The sequence below is a fragment of the Microtus oregoni genome, unplaced genomic scaffold (genome assembly GCF_018167655.1).
Source record: "Microtus oregoni isolate MIOR12 unplaced genomic scaffold, Mior012 000005F_ref0000423, whole genome shotgun sequence".
In the NCBI taxonomy this organism is placed as follows: domain Eukaryota; kingdom Metazoa; phylum Chordata; class Mammalia; order Rodentia; family Cricetidae; genus Microtus; species Microtus oregoni.
In genome coordinates this window covers 42,608,102-42,625,835 of record NW_024543064.1, presented here as the reverse complement: position 1 = coordinate 42,625,835, position 17,734 = coordinate 42,608,102, and the positions used below count along the sequence as shown (strand labels likewise).

Below are 17,734 nucleotides of genomic sequence, written 5' to 3'. Positions count from 1 at the left end.
CATGTTGTAAGGAGCAGGCCCCTTGTTTGTCCCGGCTGCCCGGCTAGCTTACACTTGAAATAACCACACAGAAACTATTAATTAAAACACTACTTGGCCATTAGCTCTAACTTCTTATTGGCTAACTCCTACATATTAGTTTAACCCATCTCCATTAATCTGTGTATCGCCATGTGGCAGTGGCTTACTGGAGATTCTAACCAGTGTCCATCTCAGGCAGAGAATCCATGGCTTCTCCCTGACTCTGCCCTTCCTCCCAGTATCCAGTTCTGTTTTCTCTGCCTACCTAAGTTCTGCCGTATCAGGCCCAAAGCAGTTTCTTTATTCATTAACCAATGAAAGCAACACGTGAACAGAGGAACCTCCTACATCATCCCCAGATGTTATTAATAAGTTAATCTTCACTGTGGCAAGCATATACTCTGTAAAATATTCCCCAAATTGTGACTTCCATACAAATATATCATCATTAAAAAACACTCATATTCAAATTCTCCTATGTGAAGTACAATATAGGTATTAACATATCTTAACTAGCTCTTTTTAATTTTTTTATTACTTGTTTGTAGTATGTGTGTGATAGCACAAGAGGGATATTCTCATGCCGTGTTGCATACGTGTATGTCAAAAGACTCAATTTTATGGAATGAGTTCTCCTTCTCTCTTTATATGGGTCCCAGGGATTCACCTCAGGTCATCAGTCTTTCTTGGCAAGTGCTTTACCTGCTGAGCCATCTCACAGCCCTCAGCCAGTTCTTATTTTGCCTCCCAGGGATTATTTGGTACAGATTTTCATTGTCACAACTGGAAGGAGTCTTCCTGGCACCTAGTGGCACCAGGGATCCTGCTAAGCAATGTCCAGAGCAGCTTCTGCAACAAGAAGTTAGCCCCAGGTTGAGAAACCCAGATATGAAATGAATAATTATTATTTTGTACTTTACAGGCAGCTAGTTCAGCACTTGGTGGCCCCACTCTAACACATGCTGTGACCCGAGCAACAAAAATGCTCACTGCAACGGCAATGCCAACTGTAGCAACATCAGTTCAGTCTCCATATAGGTAAGTGGTTTCAAAAATAAATACAATCACATAACAGAAAAGTGTATATTTTTTAAAAATGTTGATGTTATGCCATTCCCAACGTCTTTTCACTGGTGTCCTCATTTTATGTCATAGCTTCTGCAAGCTGTTATATTTTGGAGAATTGTATGTCCTAATGTCGACCTTTGTCAGTGTCCTAAAGATCTATAGGTGCTCACCAGAGTCACCATAGTATCCCTTCTTCCACCATCTGCCCTTTGGACATGTTCTTTTGTTTTTACTTTATTTTCTACTACTTTGGTTATGTGTAACTGAGTAACTGAGTAGCCTAATCTTAAGGATTTAATAAAGATATATTCACTGGGTAAAGATTTTTTTTCACCCAGGTTTGAAATATTTGTATTTCAATATAAATATGCAGGTAAAGATTTTCTCCTTGAGTAGTCCCAGAGCATGGGAGAAAGAAAAGGAAATGAACAATACTGATTTAAATTATGCACTATAATACAATCACAGCCCACTAAAATATTCACCTAAAGTTACTTTTTAAAAAAAAAATTAGGCAGAGCTTTACCATCAAATAATATTTGTGTGACAACTTTGAATTGACATTTACACTGCTGCTTAGAGTTTAAAGTGTTGGTAGAGTCTGAGTTTAGTGTTTGCTGTGGAGCCTTAAATTGAGCATTCATAAGGAGCCAGACATCGTTGGTGCTCTGGATCCGTGGTAGCACAGAGAGGAGCTTGCTCTGAGTAACTCTGCTGCCTTTACAGATAGCTTCATATTCAGTCCTTCTCTACTGGAGCAATTGTGTGTGTTTTCCCTTGTTGAGATACTTTTTTCTCTCTCTAAACCTTCCTTAAGAAAGGTAATCAAGACAGTGTCTTTTCCAAAATTCTACTAAACTGAGAAAAATGAGCTGAGCATTAGATGTTTTACTTAATTAATACAATGGAATGGAACAAAACTCATCCCCCTAAGGCTTCATTTTTAAATGGCAGAAGTCATTATAGAGTTAGTTCATAATAAGAACAAATGCTTTTCCCATCTCGTGTGTGTATGTGTGTATTTCAAATAGAATTTATGTTAAGAATTCTCAGTACAATGTTCTAAGGGTTAGTTCAGGTCTGTTGCTTGGTTCCTTAACAGTTCATCTTACCAAGTAAGTCATTTATGAATTGAATTGGATTTTCAAACTGCTACTTCAAATGAATCTATTTTTTTACCTGTTTACCAAGTGCTTTTTATTCTGAATCTTTTCACATTTAGCTAGAGTCCACATAATTTTTTAAATGTCCTTATTTAAGTATTGTTAATAAAATTATTTTAGAGTTGAATTTGAACAAGAGTGTTGTATTTTGTCTCATTTCAGTAGTTTTAAAAGAATTTTTTGGAATCTACATTTGTTGTAATCTAAAGAGTGTGGGTTTTTCTACCATATTCTCAACATCACAATGCTTTCTGTAGTTCATTTAATTATTGAGATGTATCAGAACAGGTTGCTTGGTTCTGTTATACTTTTCATCTGACTTCTAATTCTCGTTCTTGCCCATAGATTGGAAGGTTAGAGAGTGCAGTTGTATAGATTTGACAGAACTGTTAAAATGTTCTTAACCAACGGTTACAAAAGTGAACTTTCACATACTGCTAATCAGTGTGCCAGTCCAATCACCGGGAAATGGTGGTACCTCTTCTTGGGTTAAAGTCATTTAAGCCTGGCGGTGGTAGTGCACACCCTTAATCCCAGCACTCAGGAGGTAGAGGCACGCGGATCTCTGTAAGTTCAAGACCAGCCTGGTCTACAGAGCTAGTTCCAGGACAGGCTCCAAAGCTACAGAGAAACTGTTCTCCCATCCCCCAAAAAAGTCATTCATAGTCTGATTTCATTTTCAATTAATAACTTGTATTAATGGTATATTTGTTTGTACCTGTCTTCTGATTTTCCAGTCAACACAAAACTTTGTCAGATTCCATCTATTTGAAGAATATTGTGGCATATTTTAGTTTTAAGATTATGAGAGTCAAGTTCTCTGATTGTTCAATCTTGGTGAATTGGTGAACACAGACACCTGGAGATCTAGATCCTGTTTTTATGGAATGACTGCTTAAAGAGTAAAGGAAACACGGGAAGAGACAGGCTTCTCCTGTATTCCATCTGAGCACTACAGCTCTAAGTGGGTGAAAGGAAAGTCTAATCTTTGTATGTTTCAGTTTTGACCAGTGATGCTGATTGAGGTTGTGGCCTTAGTGAAACAGAACTGAGCTGAAGCCACTGACTCATTTCAAATATGTTTAAAGACTTTTTTTTTTAATTCATAGATCAACAAAACTTGTGATAATCGAGAGATTGCTTCTTCTAGCAGAACGCTATGTGATCACAATAGAGGTGTGTTCTATTCTTTATAGAGCAACTTTATTCATGTTGTGAGATGAGGTGGGTGAAGCATGTGTTTTGACCCGTTTGGTTGTGCCACAGTGCATCTGACGCAGTTGGCTTATCTCTTTGAAGGATTTTTACTCTGTTCCACGAACTATTCTACCTCACGGTGCCTCATTTCATGGACATCTTTTAACTCTTAATGTTACCTATGAGTCTACCAAAGATACCTTCGCTGTAGAGGTAAGTTTATACTAAGCTCAGTAACTTTTTCATGTCTTGTTTCATAAGAATGATGCTGATGGAGATGAATGATGTTCTCAAAGGTATTTGATAAACAAATTGAAAATAAAGACTGAGGTGTCTGGGGAGATGGCTCAGTTAGTGCTTACTATACAAGCATGAGGACCCGTTTGGGTCCCTAGCACCTAGGTAAAAAGCTGGCATGGTAGTATGTACCTATGTAATCCTAGACCTAGGGGTGGGATCTAGGAAGATCCCTAGAGATAACTTAGCCAATCAATGAGCTCTAGGTTTAATGAGTCCCAAAAATAAGGTAGAGAGTAGTAGAAGACACTTGATATCAGTTATTTGGTTTTCACGCACATAAACACATACACTCAAACACCACAAATGTACAAATAAAGTAAGCCTGAAATGAAAGGAAACCATGGAGTATAAACAGATGTATAAGTAAATATATAATGCCAAATCAAGATGTGTTATAAAGAATAAATAATAATAAAGGATAATAAGTTGGTAGAAGATGATGGTATTCATGGAATATCTTGGATAAAGATGGATCCCTGAGGTGGGTAGTATTTGAACAGGGATTTGAAAAGCAACAGAGTAATTGCTTTTATTGGTAGTCTTTCAGACAGAGAGCAGCAGGTATAAAGGCTCACAAGGTGGCTGTTGAGAGTGGGTATGATGAGAAAGTTAGGAATAGAAGACATTTCCAGGGAGTGGCTTGAGATCTTATTCCATACATAAAAGGGAGGAATACATAAATGGCATCAGACATTTAACACTTGATAAAGGGAGTGACCCAAGGGCAGGGTCTTGCCAAGATTCTGCTGTATTCCTGGTTTTTGGAAAAGGGTCCACTACATAGCAGATGCTCAGGACTGTGGTTTGAAGGGCTAAGTAATGAAAAGCTGGAGAGATGGCTCAACAGTTAAGAGTACTGCTCTTCCAGAGAATAATGAAATGAAATGAATAAATGAATGATCTCACCCCAGTGTTGGTTTTTATTTTCTAGGCACACAGTAATGAAACCATAGGCAGTGTCCGGTGGAAGATAGCCAAACAGCTGTGCTCTCCTGTGGACAACATACAGATATTTACGAATGATAGTCTGGTGGGTTTAAGCAGTTGTTGGCGTATTAGCCCAGTTTGAGTAGTTTCCTCCTCTTTTCCCCCAGTAACTAAGAAACCTCCTTTTGCAGCTGACAGTGAATAAAGATCAAAAGCTCCTCCACCAGCTGGGATTTTCTGATGAGCAAGTTCTTACAGTGAAGACCTCTGGCAGTGGGACCCCCTCTGGGAGCTCTGCAGATTCCTCAACAAGCTCCAGTAGCAGCAGCAGTGGTGTTTTTAGTTCATCGTATGCCATGGAACAGGTACAGAGAGCAACTTCAGAGTAGAAACAGAGATTTAATAACTACTGCCTTTCCTTCCGCCTTTGGTTCATACAGATTTGGGTGATCACAGCTCTCTAGTCTGGCCAAATCTGAGTAAAGAAAACTAATTGAGAACTGATTCAGGGCAGAGAAGATACATAACTTACCAGTCTTCTGGGTTCTGAAGCACTGGCTCGGTCATTCCACCTGACTTTTTTTTCCCTCTCCTACATCTCTCTTTGTTGATTACTGGGTCATTCATTCCTCAGTACTCAGGTGTGGTGTACAGGCAGGAGGGTAAAGTGTTTGCCATACAAGCATGAGGAACTGAGTTCAATCCTCGCACCCACGTAGAACAGAGAGAAGGTGAGAACATGTTTGTAATCCTATCACTTGGGAAGCAGAGACAGATGGTGTGGTCCTACTCAGCCACCTAGCATGGTCAGCGAACTCCAGACCAGTAAGACACCCTATCTCAAATAACAGGGTAAATGTCTCCTGAAGTGGATGCCTGGCCTATATGTGTATATTTACCTGCACACATTTCACTTGCACACACCTCCATCCCAAAATAATCAGTCTTACTACCATTTATGAGCCTGTTTTCTCCTCAGATCAACAAAGCTCCTGAAAAGAGTGATTTAAACTCAATTCTAACTTCTGTCCATCCTTTCTTGCTCTCCTTGAGTCTTTCTCAGGTTCATGTGTCTGCCTCTCAACTCTCATCTTCTTGACGCTTCAGGGGGGTATTTTCTCTTTGATCATTGTGTTTTAAAGTTCCTTCATTGAGTACTCACCTCTGCCTCTGCACTATTTTTTAATAAACCTAGTTCTTGGAGCTTCCTTTTCTCTGTATTCATTCCCAAACTGCATAGAGTCCGAGACATGATCTGTCTACTAACTCAGTGTCCCTTCACTGACTACTAGACACCCCAGTGGAAGTACACCCAAAGCGGAGCTCCTCCCCCAATACCCTACTCTTTTCGTCGTGCCCAAAGTCCTGAATTTCTCATTTTATAGTCTTGTTCTATCTCAGATCGAGGCATCTCTATTCTTGTAAGTTGTTCATACCTGAGTGGTTCTCAACCTTCCTAATGCTGTGACTCTTTAATATATATATAGTTTTTCATGTTGTGGTGACTCTCATTCACAAAATAATTTGATTGCTACTTTATAACTGTCATATTTCTCTAAAATATTTGTGTCTGATGGTTTTAAACAACCCCTGTGAAAGATTAGATCAGCCTCCAAAGGAGTTGCAACCTACAAGTTGAGACCTGCTGCCTTAGATCCTTTCTCTCACACCCATATCCATTTGCAAGTCTTTGGCTCTACCTTTAAAATATGTTCAGCACCCAGCTACTTCCCTCCCCCTCCACGGCTTCTTTCTATACAGCCACCACCTTCACTTGAATGTTACCACTGTTCAGAGTTGGGAATCTCTGTGTGGCTCTCAGCAGCCCCAAATCACACTGTGTCACCCCTCAAATCACTCTACTCGCCACGTCACACATGGAGCAAAAGTTAGGGCTTTTCCTGAGAACCCCGGAGCGTCTCTGAGGCCCTCTCTATGACCCTCTCTTCACACCTTTAGAGCTGCATTGCTTCTCTGTATGTCCTCAAATATGGTTCGGTTTGCACTTTCTCTTGCATGCACCAAAAACGTTGTTTCCTAACGCGTTCAATAGGTTGTCTGACTCTCACGCCAGCTTTTGCTCAAATACCAGCTACTCTGTGAGCCTTTTTTGACATCCTGTTTAATTTGTCAACCCCATTTCTACCTTCTCTGATTTATTTTTTCATTAGCATACTTCGCATTTTATTTATGTACTGTCTTCTAGTAAAACATTAAGCTCCCTGAGAGTAAACTGGGTTTGTTGTTGTTGTTGTTGTTTACTGCACACCCCAATACCCTGAAACAGCACCTGGAACAGAATGGGTCAGTCAGTACTTGAGTGACTTCATGAAGTACTAGATCTGTTTATATTTCTCTGGGTTAAGACCAAGGCTGGCTTCAGGGTCACAGAACTGAACACAGCCGTTCTGTTCTTTAGGGTATTACTGTCTAGAGAGGAAGCTCGTGTGAAGTGAAGTTATTTGTAACATGTGTCTATTGCAATTAGTCCTTTACTTCTCTATGTAAACTCTTTGACTCTCTTTCTACTTTGACAACATTATTGCACTACTTCATACAAGAATTTAGGAAGTCTCACTCGGTATATCATGACAGTTGGCAAACATGGTATACATGGCTGCTTTCAAATTCCAACAACTTAAAACTATGTAATATATTCAGGTACATATCCTGAATTTATTAAGGTCATTTATATAAATACATTTATGATGATATCATTTCTTGTACCCTAGACCAGGTATCTGCACTTACATCTGAATCAATCTCTCTCTCTCTCTCTCTCTCTCTCTCTCTCTCTCTCTCTTTTGGTGGTTTTGTTCACATTTTCTTCCCTGATCTTTAGCAAAACCAGGGTAACCTTTTTTCAGTTGAGTTGCACGTACGTGTGTGTGTGAGTGGATACATATAGATACTACTTTAATTTTGTTTTCAGGTCATTCATTTCCTTCCTTTATGTTTTCTAAAAGTCACTGATGAGCTTATTGGTGCCTGTTCACTGTTGTGGTGCCTACGCATGCCCCTTACTTTACATCACTTCTGCTGCCTTCTTCTTGGGCCTTAGTCCAAGCCGGTAGCCAGGGGAAGTGTTGACTGAATAACATGTTTTCAGTCTCCCCCAAACTTTGTAGTCCCAACCTTCCAGTAGTATTTTTATTGTTTGTAAGTTTGGTTAGAAAAAGAAATTTCTGTTCTTAGTATGTATTTATAGTTGGCTGTTTTTGTTTTTCCCTTAGGAGAAATCTCTCCCTGGTGTGGTGATGGCACTTGTATGTAATGTGTTTGACATGCTATATCAGCTTGCCAATCTAGAGGAGCCAAGGTAAATGCATGTATTTGTGAGGTTTGAGAGCAAGTTATTAAAAGTTGATGACCCAAGTAAATGTTGCTTGAAATGTGTTTTATTTATACATACATACATAACATACATATATGTGTATGTGTATTATATATACCAAAAGACTTATTGCTGAAGCTATAGCTTATATGCAAGAAATTTATTTTATTTTTGAAAATTTCTCAGGATAACTGTACGAGTACGGAAGCTTCTGCTCTTGATACCCACTGATCCAGCCATTCAGGAAGCCCTTGATCAGCTGGATTCTTTAGGCAGAAAGGTATTCATATTTTTGATAGTTATTTAACTAGCTTAAGATTTTGTGTTATGATTCATTGAAAACATTATCTGAATCCTACAAAGGTCATATGATAGCATCTTTCTATAGTACTTTTCCCTTTTTAAAAATACTCTTGCCATAAGTTAAAATCAGAACTTTGGGGGCCCTGTAAAAGATCCAAACAGATCTGATAATGAGATAAAGTTTTAGGAAGAGCCTCTGCCTGGTATAAAAGAAGTGACTGGTGCACAGAGATATGTACTTACTGTCGGGGATCAGGCAGTTCTGATGGTGTTGATGTTTTCCTTTTCAAGATGCTGAGGGGGTTCTCTGTAGATGTCAGTGCAGGCAGTGTTCCAAGAAGAGGTGAGAATGGGAAGTCTATTTAAATTGACTTCATCAACCTGTATTAAACCTTGGGGAGTCTGATGCCACATGGTTTATTCCCAACAAATTTAAATAGTATAACTTGGAAAAAAGTTTCCCAGTGTAATACAATACACAAGGAAGCATAACTACATCAAAACTCAACTCAAAGTACATGTTATTTCTTCTTTGGAGATGGGTTCAGAAGATTGGCTACCTTTACTAGCTTAAGGTCCTAGGGAAGGATCTGGCCTGGTCTCAGTTATACAGATAGCATAGAGGTCATTTGGGCTATTAGCCACCTCTGGTTCTGGTTGTGGGAGTTTGGGGAGCGCCTGACTATATAGATAATGTAAGGGCCATTTAGATTGCTAGTCACTTCTGGTCCTGGTGTAGGAGCATGGCATGGACTTGACCTACAGATAATGCAGACACCAGGCTACTAATCACTTCCAACTCCCAGCTTCCTGGATGAAAGAACAGGTTATGTGTCCATTCCTTTGAGAGGGCAATTCAGTGTGCTTAAAATTCTTGATTTTCCTGTAGATCTGTGAGTGTAGGGACCTTTGCACTCCCAACAAGATCCCTCCCTGGATCTGATTATTCTGTCTAAAGTCTTTGTATAAGTGAATCATCATTACTTTTTTCACAAGTAACACCTTCGTTCTTTTTGACTGAACATTTTGGTGTCTGCCTGTAACTCCAACTCTCAGGAGACAGAGGCAGAAAGATCTAAGTTTAAGGTCAACCTGAACTACATATTAAGACCCTGTCTCAAAAAGACAAGGGTTGGGTATTGTAACATTTGCCCTCATACAAAGACCTGTCTTCAGTCCCTGTCAATGCAAAGAAAAAAGTAAAAATAGTGGTTTATTTTGTTTAATTTTCAGAATATTGTTCCCCAAGATATTTACATATAAACTATTTTATATGTCATATTTTAGTTACATTGTCAGAAGAAATTCATTTATGAGAAAGTTGTTGAAACCAAGTTTTGTATTTAATATTTTAATAGTTAGAAATTGGATTTGCTCATTTGTGTCATCTGTGGCTTAGGTATTAATCTGAAAGAACTGTTGTAACTGTGAAACAGCGTCAGCCGGAAGCAGTCCTCAAGACTCCTGCTAGCAGTCTTACAGTTCATTAAAAGCACAAAAGTTAAACATGGGAGAAAATGAAGATGACTTCCCTAGTATTTCGTAGAATGCAGTCTCAAAGCATTCATGAAGTGTTTGGCCATCTTTCATTAAACTCATGTGTGCTTTGTTAGTAGAGAATTAGGTGGTTTTATGAAGTAGGTTTGTTCAATCGTTTATTCATTTTTTTTTCTGAGAACTTAGTGTGGCTTATAATAAAGAGGAAAAGAACACAAAGCATAGAGATCTGCTTCTCCTTAAAGTGTGATTTTAAGACACTTTAAGATTTTAAGAAGTGTTTCTTCTTTACCCTTTAAACACAGAAAACCTTGCTCTCCGAAACAAGCTCCCAGTCTTCAAAGTCTCCGTCCCTGTCGTCAAAGCAACAGCATCAGCCCAGTGCCAGCTCCATCTTGGAGAGTTTGTTCCGCTCTTTTGCTCCTGGCATGTCAACCTTCAGGGTGCTCTACAACTTGGAAGTAAGAAAGATTTTTTCCTCGCATTTCCTTTGACAGGCCTGTTTTGGTTGGAAGAGTCATGCTCTTCCAATCATAATAAAATAAGATTTTATTATGGGATGATCTGCTGGAAAATTAATGTAGAAAAAAAGAGATAAATTGAAACTTTTTTCACCTTTGGAAATTCTTAATTTTTTTTCCCATTTATACCTCTATGCATTGTTTACTCACAAAATAAGGTCTAAGTAAAGAATTAAGAAATCTTACATGTCCTGCATCTCATTGCATTCCTCTGTAAGCTTTGCAAGTCTATAATGTGAATTATCTTTAGGTTTCTTGGTTAAATACATTATATTTTTTTAAGTTGTAGTTAACGTTAATACAGATTTATGAAGAATTTGTCAAGAAGCACACTAACATTACTATTTTAAGTTCTGAGAAGACTATTAAGTGAATCAGAGCAATTATTTTTAATTATCTTCTATCTTACTATGTTTTATTTAGTCATTTAGGGTTTTATAATAAATGCATAGACTGAGATAGCTTAAACCACAATTTATTATTGCTCATAGTTGTGGAGACTGACTAGACAACCCCAGATCAAAACATCAGCTGATTCGGTGTCTGATGTGGCCTATTTCCTGGTTCATAGACAACTGTGCTCTCCCTGTTTCCTCACTTGGTAGACAGTGGGTGAAAGGGCTCTTTGAGGTCACTTAGAGCACTAATCCCCCTGTGAAAGTGTCACCTTCATGGCTTAATCATTTCCAATAGCCTCCACCCTGTAGTACATACTAGGGACTTAAATTTCAAAAAGTGAATTTAGGGGGTGTCTTAGTTAGGATTTTTTTGCTGTGAAGACACCATGACCATGGCAACTCTTTTAATTGGAGTGGCTAGCTTAGAGGTTAAGTCCATTATCATCATGATAGGGAGCATGGCAGCATGCAGGTAGACATGGTGCTAGATTAGCTGAGAGTCCTACATCTTGTAGGCAGCAGGAATTCGACTGAGACACTGGGCAGTATCCTGAGTATAGGAATCCTCAAAGCCCACAGTGACACACTTCTTCCAATAATGCCATACACACTCTAACAAAGCCACACCTCCTAATAGTGCCACTCCCTATAAGATTTTGGGGGCCAGTTGCATTCAAACTACCACAAGGGACATATAATCAGTTGCCCAATGCAATTATTTATCTCATTAAAAATAGCTTTAAATGAATATATTTAACTCACCAAACACTGCTTGTTTTCTGTTTATAAATCATTACAGTGGCTAAAAAGACAAAGTGACTGCTTCTTGGTTTATATGAGGCACACAGGACTCTGGATGTACTTAATCAGGAAAGGAAAGTATAAACAAAGTGGGAAGTATCTGGGTACAAATACTCCTGCTCCCAGGATGTCCTGGATCACAATATTTGTAAAAGCCTTGAATGAATTGGCTTTGTCCTGGAGAGATATATCCACATCATTAACTAAGTAGCCTTAAGTGTATCATGAAGCCTAATAGATAACAGATATCTTGGTTAGTATGCATTTTAAGTAGATTTTGATTCATAACAAATGTCATAATTAGTAAGGGGAAACCTGTATTTTCCCTAAGGTTTACTCATCTAATCTTATTTGGAGTATATAATCATACACTTTTTTATGTGTTCAAAGTATGATGATATTACATATTAGCCTTAAAGTATTCATTTTTGTGAAGACACATTAGTTTATTTAAAAGGAAAATATTTAGTAAAACATTTTTAAAATGAAATATGACCTTATATAACACGGACATTTAAAAATAAGTACAATATTCTAAGACAAAATTGTTTTTGGCCTACTTAAACTTAAAATTTTTTATCTTTTGATTTCTATTAGATTAACTGCTTTTGAGATGATATTTCTGAAAAGTTAAGGTGTAATTTCATCATCTGTATTTGAGATCACCTAGCAAAGCAAGACCAGCAGTGGGGTGTAGCTCATCACCAACGACTTACATTTCACTGTCATATAACCCAAAACAGTGTGGTTGTAAAGTATCTCCAGTGTAATTTTAGGGCTGCAAAGGGACTGTGAATTCCTTTAATAGATCTGTTTTGCTTCAGATGTACAAAATAAGTGGAAAACCTAATTCTCCCCAAAGCTGGTGCCTAAAATGATTATTTCCTTGAATTTTGCTCATTAACTTACATTGGTCCACCAGGAAACCTCAAACCTAATACTATAAATACCTCTTCCTTTCAAGAAAACTGATTTTCCCTAAACTGTGGCTCACTGAGAATGGGGTGTGAGCAGATAACTGGACTCCCTATCTCCCTTTTGTTGTATTTACTCTGAAACTGAGGAGCTCTTTCCCAAAGAGAACCTAGGAAGAAGGTGTCTCTAGTCAAAACCCCACATTAAGCGCATAAGCTTAAAATGCCCATAGCTTTACAGAAGTACAATTTTTAGAATAGAAAGTAATTTGAGTTCAAAATATCTAGTTTAAAACTATGATCATGAGATTTTTAAATCGTAACAACTAAATGAGCTATTGTTTCCTGAATACTTGCTTGTACTGCTGCTCACCTTAAAATTGTATTTCTCTTAGATTGACAGTCTGCTGGTGTATAGACTCATTATCCTCCTTTAGCTGATGAGGAAAATGAGTCTATGGAAAAATTACATTATATGATCTCTTAGCTCATAGCTAGTAAAATTAGAACATGAACTGGTGCTAGAAATTGGTACTAGGTTTTGGTGATTTGTGTAATAGAATGCTCCACCCACCACAATATTCAGTTAAGCTTTTTAGGTAGGTGTTGCAGTATCAGAAAAGGGTGGAGATATTAGAGTAAAACCACCTAGATTTGAAATCTTACCATGTGACCTTAGCCCCTTCCTTACAAAATAAAATGCACGTACCTAATGCCGAGCACGTGTCTAGTGAATAGGAGCTGTGTTCTTTAGGGGCTTCAGCTCGCGGTTTTTGTTTTTGAACTGTTTATAAAACTCTGGCCTCTATGTTTAAAGAATGTATTTTGCTTATTAAATAAATTTATTTGTTGTTATCTAAACTTGAAGGCATTTCATGAAAAAACATGGTTCAAAACTTGGAAAAGAAATCCTAATTAAATGCAGTATGGAAAAATGTGATTGTCTTTGTTGGGGAGAAATCAGACTTCATAGACTTCTGGGGAAACTAAGATGTGGCATTAAAGAAATTCTGACTTGAGTTGTTTCTACAGAAAATGTTAGGGTGATTAACTTTGCTTGCTTGCTCCCCAGGTTCTAAGCTCTAAACTCATGCCAACAGCTGATGATGACATGGCAAGAAGCTGTGCAAAGTCCTTCTGTGAGAACTTCCTCAAAGCAGGAGGTTTGAGGTTTGTGAGTTGCAAAACCAGTTCTGTGTGGTCATATTAGTTTATTTCTCTCCCAGAAGCCTTGCTTATCCTCCAGTGTATTGTGTGAAGCATTATGAGGGTTAAATTGAATAGGAATGATGCTGGATCCTTTAGGATATTTCTCTTCACTTTCTGACTTTTGACTACTTGGGAAAACTTAATGAAGTATGTCTGTCTCCCCTCTGGTAGTGGGAGAAGTTTCCAAGAGGAGTACTGGTGAAGCAGCCATCTCTGTTTAAGTCCCCGTCAGTTTTGTTTCCATATTGCAGCAGTATTAATGCTGGTGAAGCAGGGTTAATTGGGCAGAACCCTTTTTGTCAGAGGCTTGTGCTTAAAGAGTAACTAACAGCTAACTAGCTAGCCTGGAAGTAGGCATGTGGTTTGTAAGTGGCATATTGCCAGAGCTGAGGGGAGGGAAAAAGTTGGTAATAAAGGTAGGAAATGCTTCACAAAAAAGGGGGGGGGGATCTTTGAGCTGGGAATTGAGTATGAGTAGAATTTTCCCTAGATCCATAAGCAGAGAAAGAGTTCTAAACCAAGCTGAGGGCAGGATGAGTGAAAAGCATAAAAATGTATTGCTTGTCTCTTGTATTACAGTTAGACCTGAGTAAAAGGTAAAAGTGACGAAAGGTCCTCAAGCAGAAGATAGTGAAGACCAACGTGAAGTTTATGCAAAGAATGGTTAATAGAAGTCCTGTGTGGAAGAATAGCATAGAAGAGAAGCCGGGCAGGGACCTTAAAGATAAAAAGGGAAAAATGGGGGTTAAAAGAATTCCCAAGAAGCAGCTTAGTAGCTAACTCAATGGTTAAGAGTGTTTATTGCTTTTACAGAGGACCTGGGCTTGGTGCCCAGTACCCATGTGACAGCTCACAACCATCTATCTGTAACTCTAGTTCCAGGATATCCAGTACTCTCTTTTGAACTCTGCAGGATATTGCGAGTATACACATGCCCATAAAATTAATAGTAAAATGAATGTGGAAGGTCTGAGACACACAAGAAATGTTTTATTGTCTTTCTTTCCCCCACTTTCTCCCTTGCCTCCCTATCCCCACCCCGCAACCCCTTTCCTTGAGACAGGATCTTTCTCTGTAGCCCAGGTTAGCCTAGAATTAACTTTCTAACACAGGCCTCCCTTGGTTACATCAATTCTCCCGCCTTGTTACAGCCACCATATCCAGTTTCAATCTGCATTTTAGAAGTAGTCTTCTTTAAAAACTAGTTTCAAAAGCCAGGCATAATGGCACAGGCCTCTAATCCCAGCACTCAGGGTGGCAGAGGCAGGTGGATCTCTGTGAGTTCAAGGCCAGCCTGGTCTACAGAGTGAGTTCCAGGATAGCTAGGACTGTTACACACAGAAACTCTGTCTCGAAAAAAGAAAAAAAAAAAGAAACAAAAGCTTATTTACCCAAGAGTTTGCATGTCTGTGATGGTCAGGCATTATGCTTGGACTTTCTTGTGTGTGTTTGTTAGTTCGTGTCTCACACATTGTTTTAAGCAGTAGGAACAGAGCAGTGAGTAAAGTAGACAAAACCCATGTCCCTATAAAGCTTGCAGCCTCCTAGGGAGGCCAAGCAGTAGGCCAGCGAGTAAAGGTTTATGTTAGAAGGTGATAAGAACTAAGGAGAGAGTTAAAACGGGAAAATGTCCACTTGATTAAGTGACATTTTACAAAAATTTGAGAACTATGGAGGCGCAAGGCTTGAAGATAGCTGGAAACCAGTCTCCAGAAGAGTAGCTAGTGTCTACTCTAATATGGTAACCTATGTAGGACACCAGAGGCCAGAGTGGTTGAGGCCAAATGAGTGAGGAAGAGAAGTAGGGTGCGGCATTCTGGGGTCACTTGAGAGCAGGGTATGGAGCCCCTTACACTGCTGTGCACACTCTCTTTTCCTTCCATGTGGGAAGCCGTTGAACAGCTTTGTGCAGGCAGGTACCATGATCTGGTCTCTGTGTTAAATGAATCAATCTGGTTGACCTTCTGAGACTAGATTTGGAGGGTAGAGAAGTAAGAATAGAAGCAGGAAAAATTAGGAAGCTTTTGTATAATGAAGTGTCTAGTGGAGATGGGAAACAAGTTTGACTGAATATAATAGTTCTTGATATATATTTGAATTGCTAGTTCCACTAATACCACAATGTGAATTATTCAGTGACGGCAAACCAGTTTGTGAGAAAGGCTGCCACCTGAACACACTACCTTGCTTGTCTATTAGGCTAAACCACAAGTCCCAATTCTTACAGAAGTCCTTGTGGAAAAAAAAATATGGAAGTCCCTATTTTTATCAAAAGAATACTAATGTAGATAGTTTATTTATATGTAGAAACTTGGTTACTAAGAACATTTGTAGGTTATTACATTAGTTACAGACAGTTTTCTGTTTTAAAAAATTGATGTCTTTAATATGTTTCCTTTGTTCTTTCTTTTGAAGTTTGGTTGTAAATGTCATGCAGAGAGATTCCATCCCATCAGAAGTAGACTATGAGACAAGGCAGGGTGTTTATTCTATCTGTCTACAACTTGCAAGGTATGAAAATGTATTACATTATTCTCACAAGGCAATATTTTACTTTTTTTTTTTTACAAGTTTTACCATTTTAAAATAGTATGAAATAACTTTGAGTGTTATTTTTTATTTTTAAGGTTTTTACTTGTTGGACAGACAATGCCAACATCATTAGATGAAGACCTCACCAAAGATGGCATAGAAGCACTTTCTTCCCGTCCTTTTCGAAATGTCAGCCGGCAGACAAGCAGACAGATGTCCCTATGTGGGACCCCAGAAAAGTCATCCTACAGACAGTTGTCAGTATCTGACAGGTCTTCCATTAGGGTTGAGGAAATTATCCCTGCTGCTCGAGTTGCAATACAAGTAAGTGGCTGCTAATTATAGAAGTATAAGTACCTCCTACTCGGGAGAGGGAACTGTGGGTATGGAACAGCTCCTGTGTGAATACTGCTTTCTAGCAGTTTAGCACGAGTGGGAAAGACAGTGACTGCAAGTACAAAAGTAGCTTAATCAAGGTGAAACTGCAGAAGCAAAACGTTCTGGGAGTCTCAGCAGTAAGGGGTCTTTCACCAGGGCTGTCCTGTGTTCTTTAATTTGAAAATGGTGTCTGAGCTAGGTCTTAAGGACCAAATAGGGAACAGAGTGAGGGAGTTGGAGAGGAGACTTATTCAAAAAAAAAAAAAAAAAAGAACAAAACCAGAGCTCACGTGCTAAGTCACAAGGACATTCATGGAAGCTGAAGTGTACTATGCACACTTTAGGAGAGGAAATGACACAAAACCAAATTGAGGAATGATTGGGTAAAACCAAAACATGGAGCTTAGAGATTCCAGTTAACAGGTCTTAAAACTGAACAGTGTGGTAGTGTGAGAGGGCAATCCTGGGTGACGTGGGAGGGAAGAGCCATAACCTACGGCCACAAGTCAAAGAAATCAGTGGATGTCTTCAGGAGCACTGCCTTCCCATACCACCCTTTCTGTCCCTCCTCAGACTATGGAAGCAAATGACTTCACTGCCACCGTCGCTTGTTTCATGAGACTCTCATGGGCTGCAGCTGCAGGACGGCTCGACCTTGTCGGAAGTAGCCAGCCTATTAAAGAGAGTAATTCTCTGTTTCCTGCTGGAATTAGAAGCAGACTCAGCAGTTCAGGTACTGTCCAGTGCTTTTAAGTAAACACAGAACAGTATGTTTCCCTATGGCTTTTCAGTCCTTGATGAGTGAGTGAGCATGTGTGTGTGTCAACATCTATATACGTATGTGTATATGTACTTATAAGAATAGTAATTAAAGAGGAAGAGCCCATAAATTTGGGAGGGAGTGGGGGTATTGGATGGCAGATAGAAATGATGTGAATACAGTACTCATGTAGAAAAATCTAAAAAAAAAAAGACAGTAATAAAACATTAGGCAAGAAGTAGCTGTAAGAATAATTCATGTGCAAGTTTATCAAATTATAAAAAGTTTTTTTCTCTTTTGAACACGAGTAAAAATTCATAGTCTTGATACCTTATTTAAGAGAAAGGGCATTTATTTTAATGCAGAGAATAAGTAGAGATGTCAAGTTCAACCATCTTTAGTTTTTCTGAG

The 17,734-nt window shown here is 38.8% G+C and overlaps 1 protein-coding gene across 3 annotated transcripts in view; it reads left to right on the top strand.

Annotated features, from left to right (window-relative positions):
- Usp24 (ubiquitin specific peptidase 24) overlaps window positions 1-17,734 on the top strand; it is a 143,530-nt gene that overhangs the window by 76,337 nt on the left and 49,459 nt on the right. For all 3 annotated transcript variants that reach the window (XM_041651379.1, XM_041651378.1, XM_041651380.1), the window contains exons 24-35: window positions 944-1,059; window positions 3,362-3,428; window positions 3,552-3,662; window positions 4,681-4,779; window positions 4,868-5,041; window positions 7,910-7,995; window positions 8,197-8,290; window positions 10,116-10,271; window positions 13,517-13,614; window positions 16,069-16,164; window positions 16,281-16,509; window positions 17,137-17,296. In XM_041651379.1, the coding sequence (XP_041507313.1) occupies window positions 944-1,059; window positions 3,362-3,428; window positions 3,552-3,662; window positions 4,681-4,779; window positions 4,868-5,041; window positions 7,910-7,995; window positions 8,197-8,290; window positions 10,116-10,271; window positions 13,517-13,614; window positions 16,069-16,164; window positions 16,281-16,509; window positions 17,137-17,296 (1,486 nt within the window). The remainder of the gene's footprint in view (window positions 1-943; window positions 1,060-3,361; window positions 3,429-3,551; window positions 3,663-4,680; window positions 4,780-4,867; window positions 5,042-7,909; window positions 7,996-8,196; window positions 8,291-10,115; window positions 10,272-13,516; window positions 13,615-16,068; window positions 16,165-16,280; window positions 16,510-17,136; window positions 17,297-17,734) is intronic.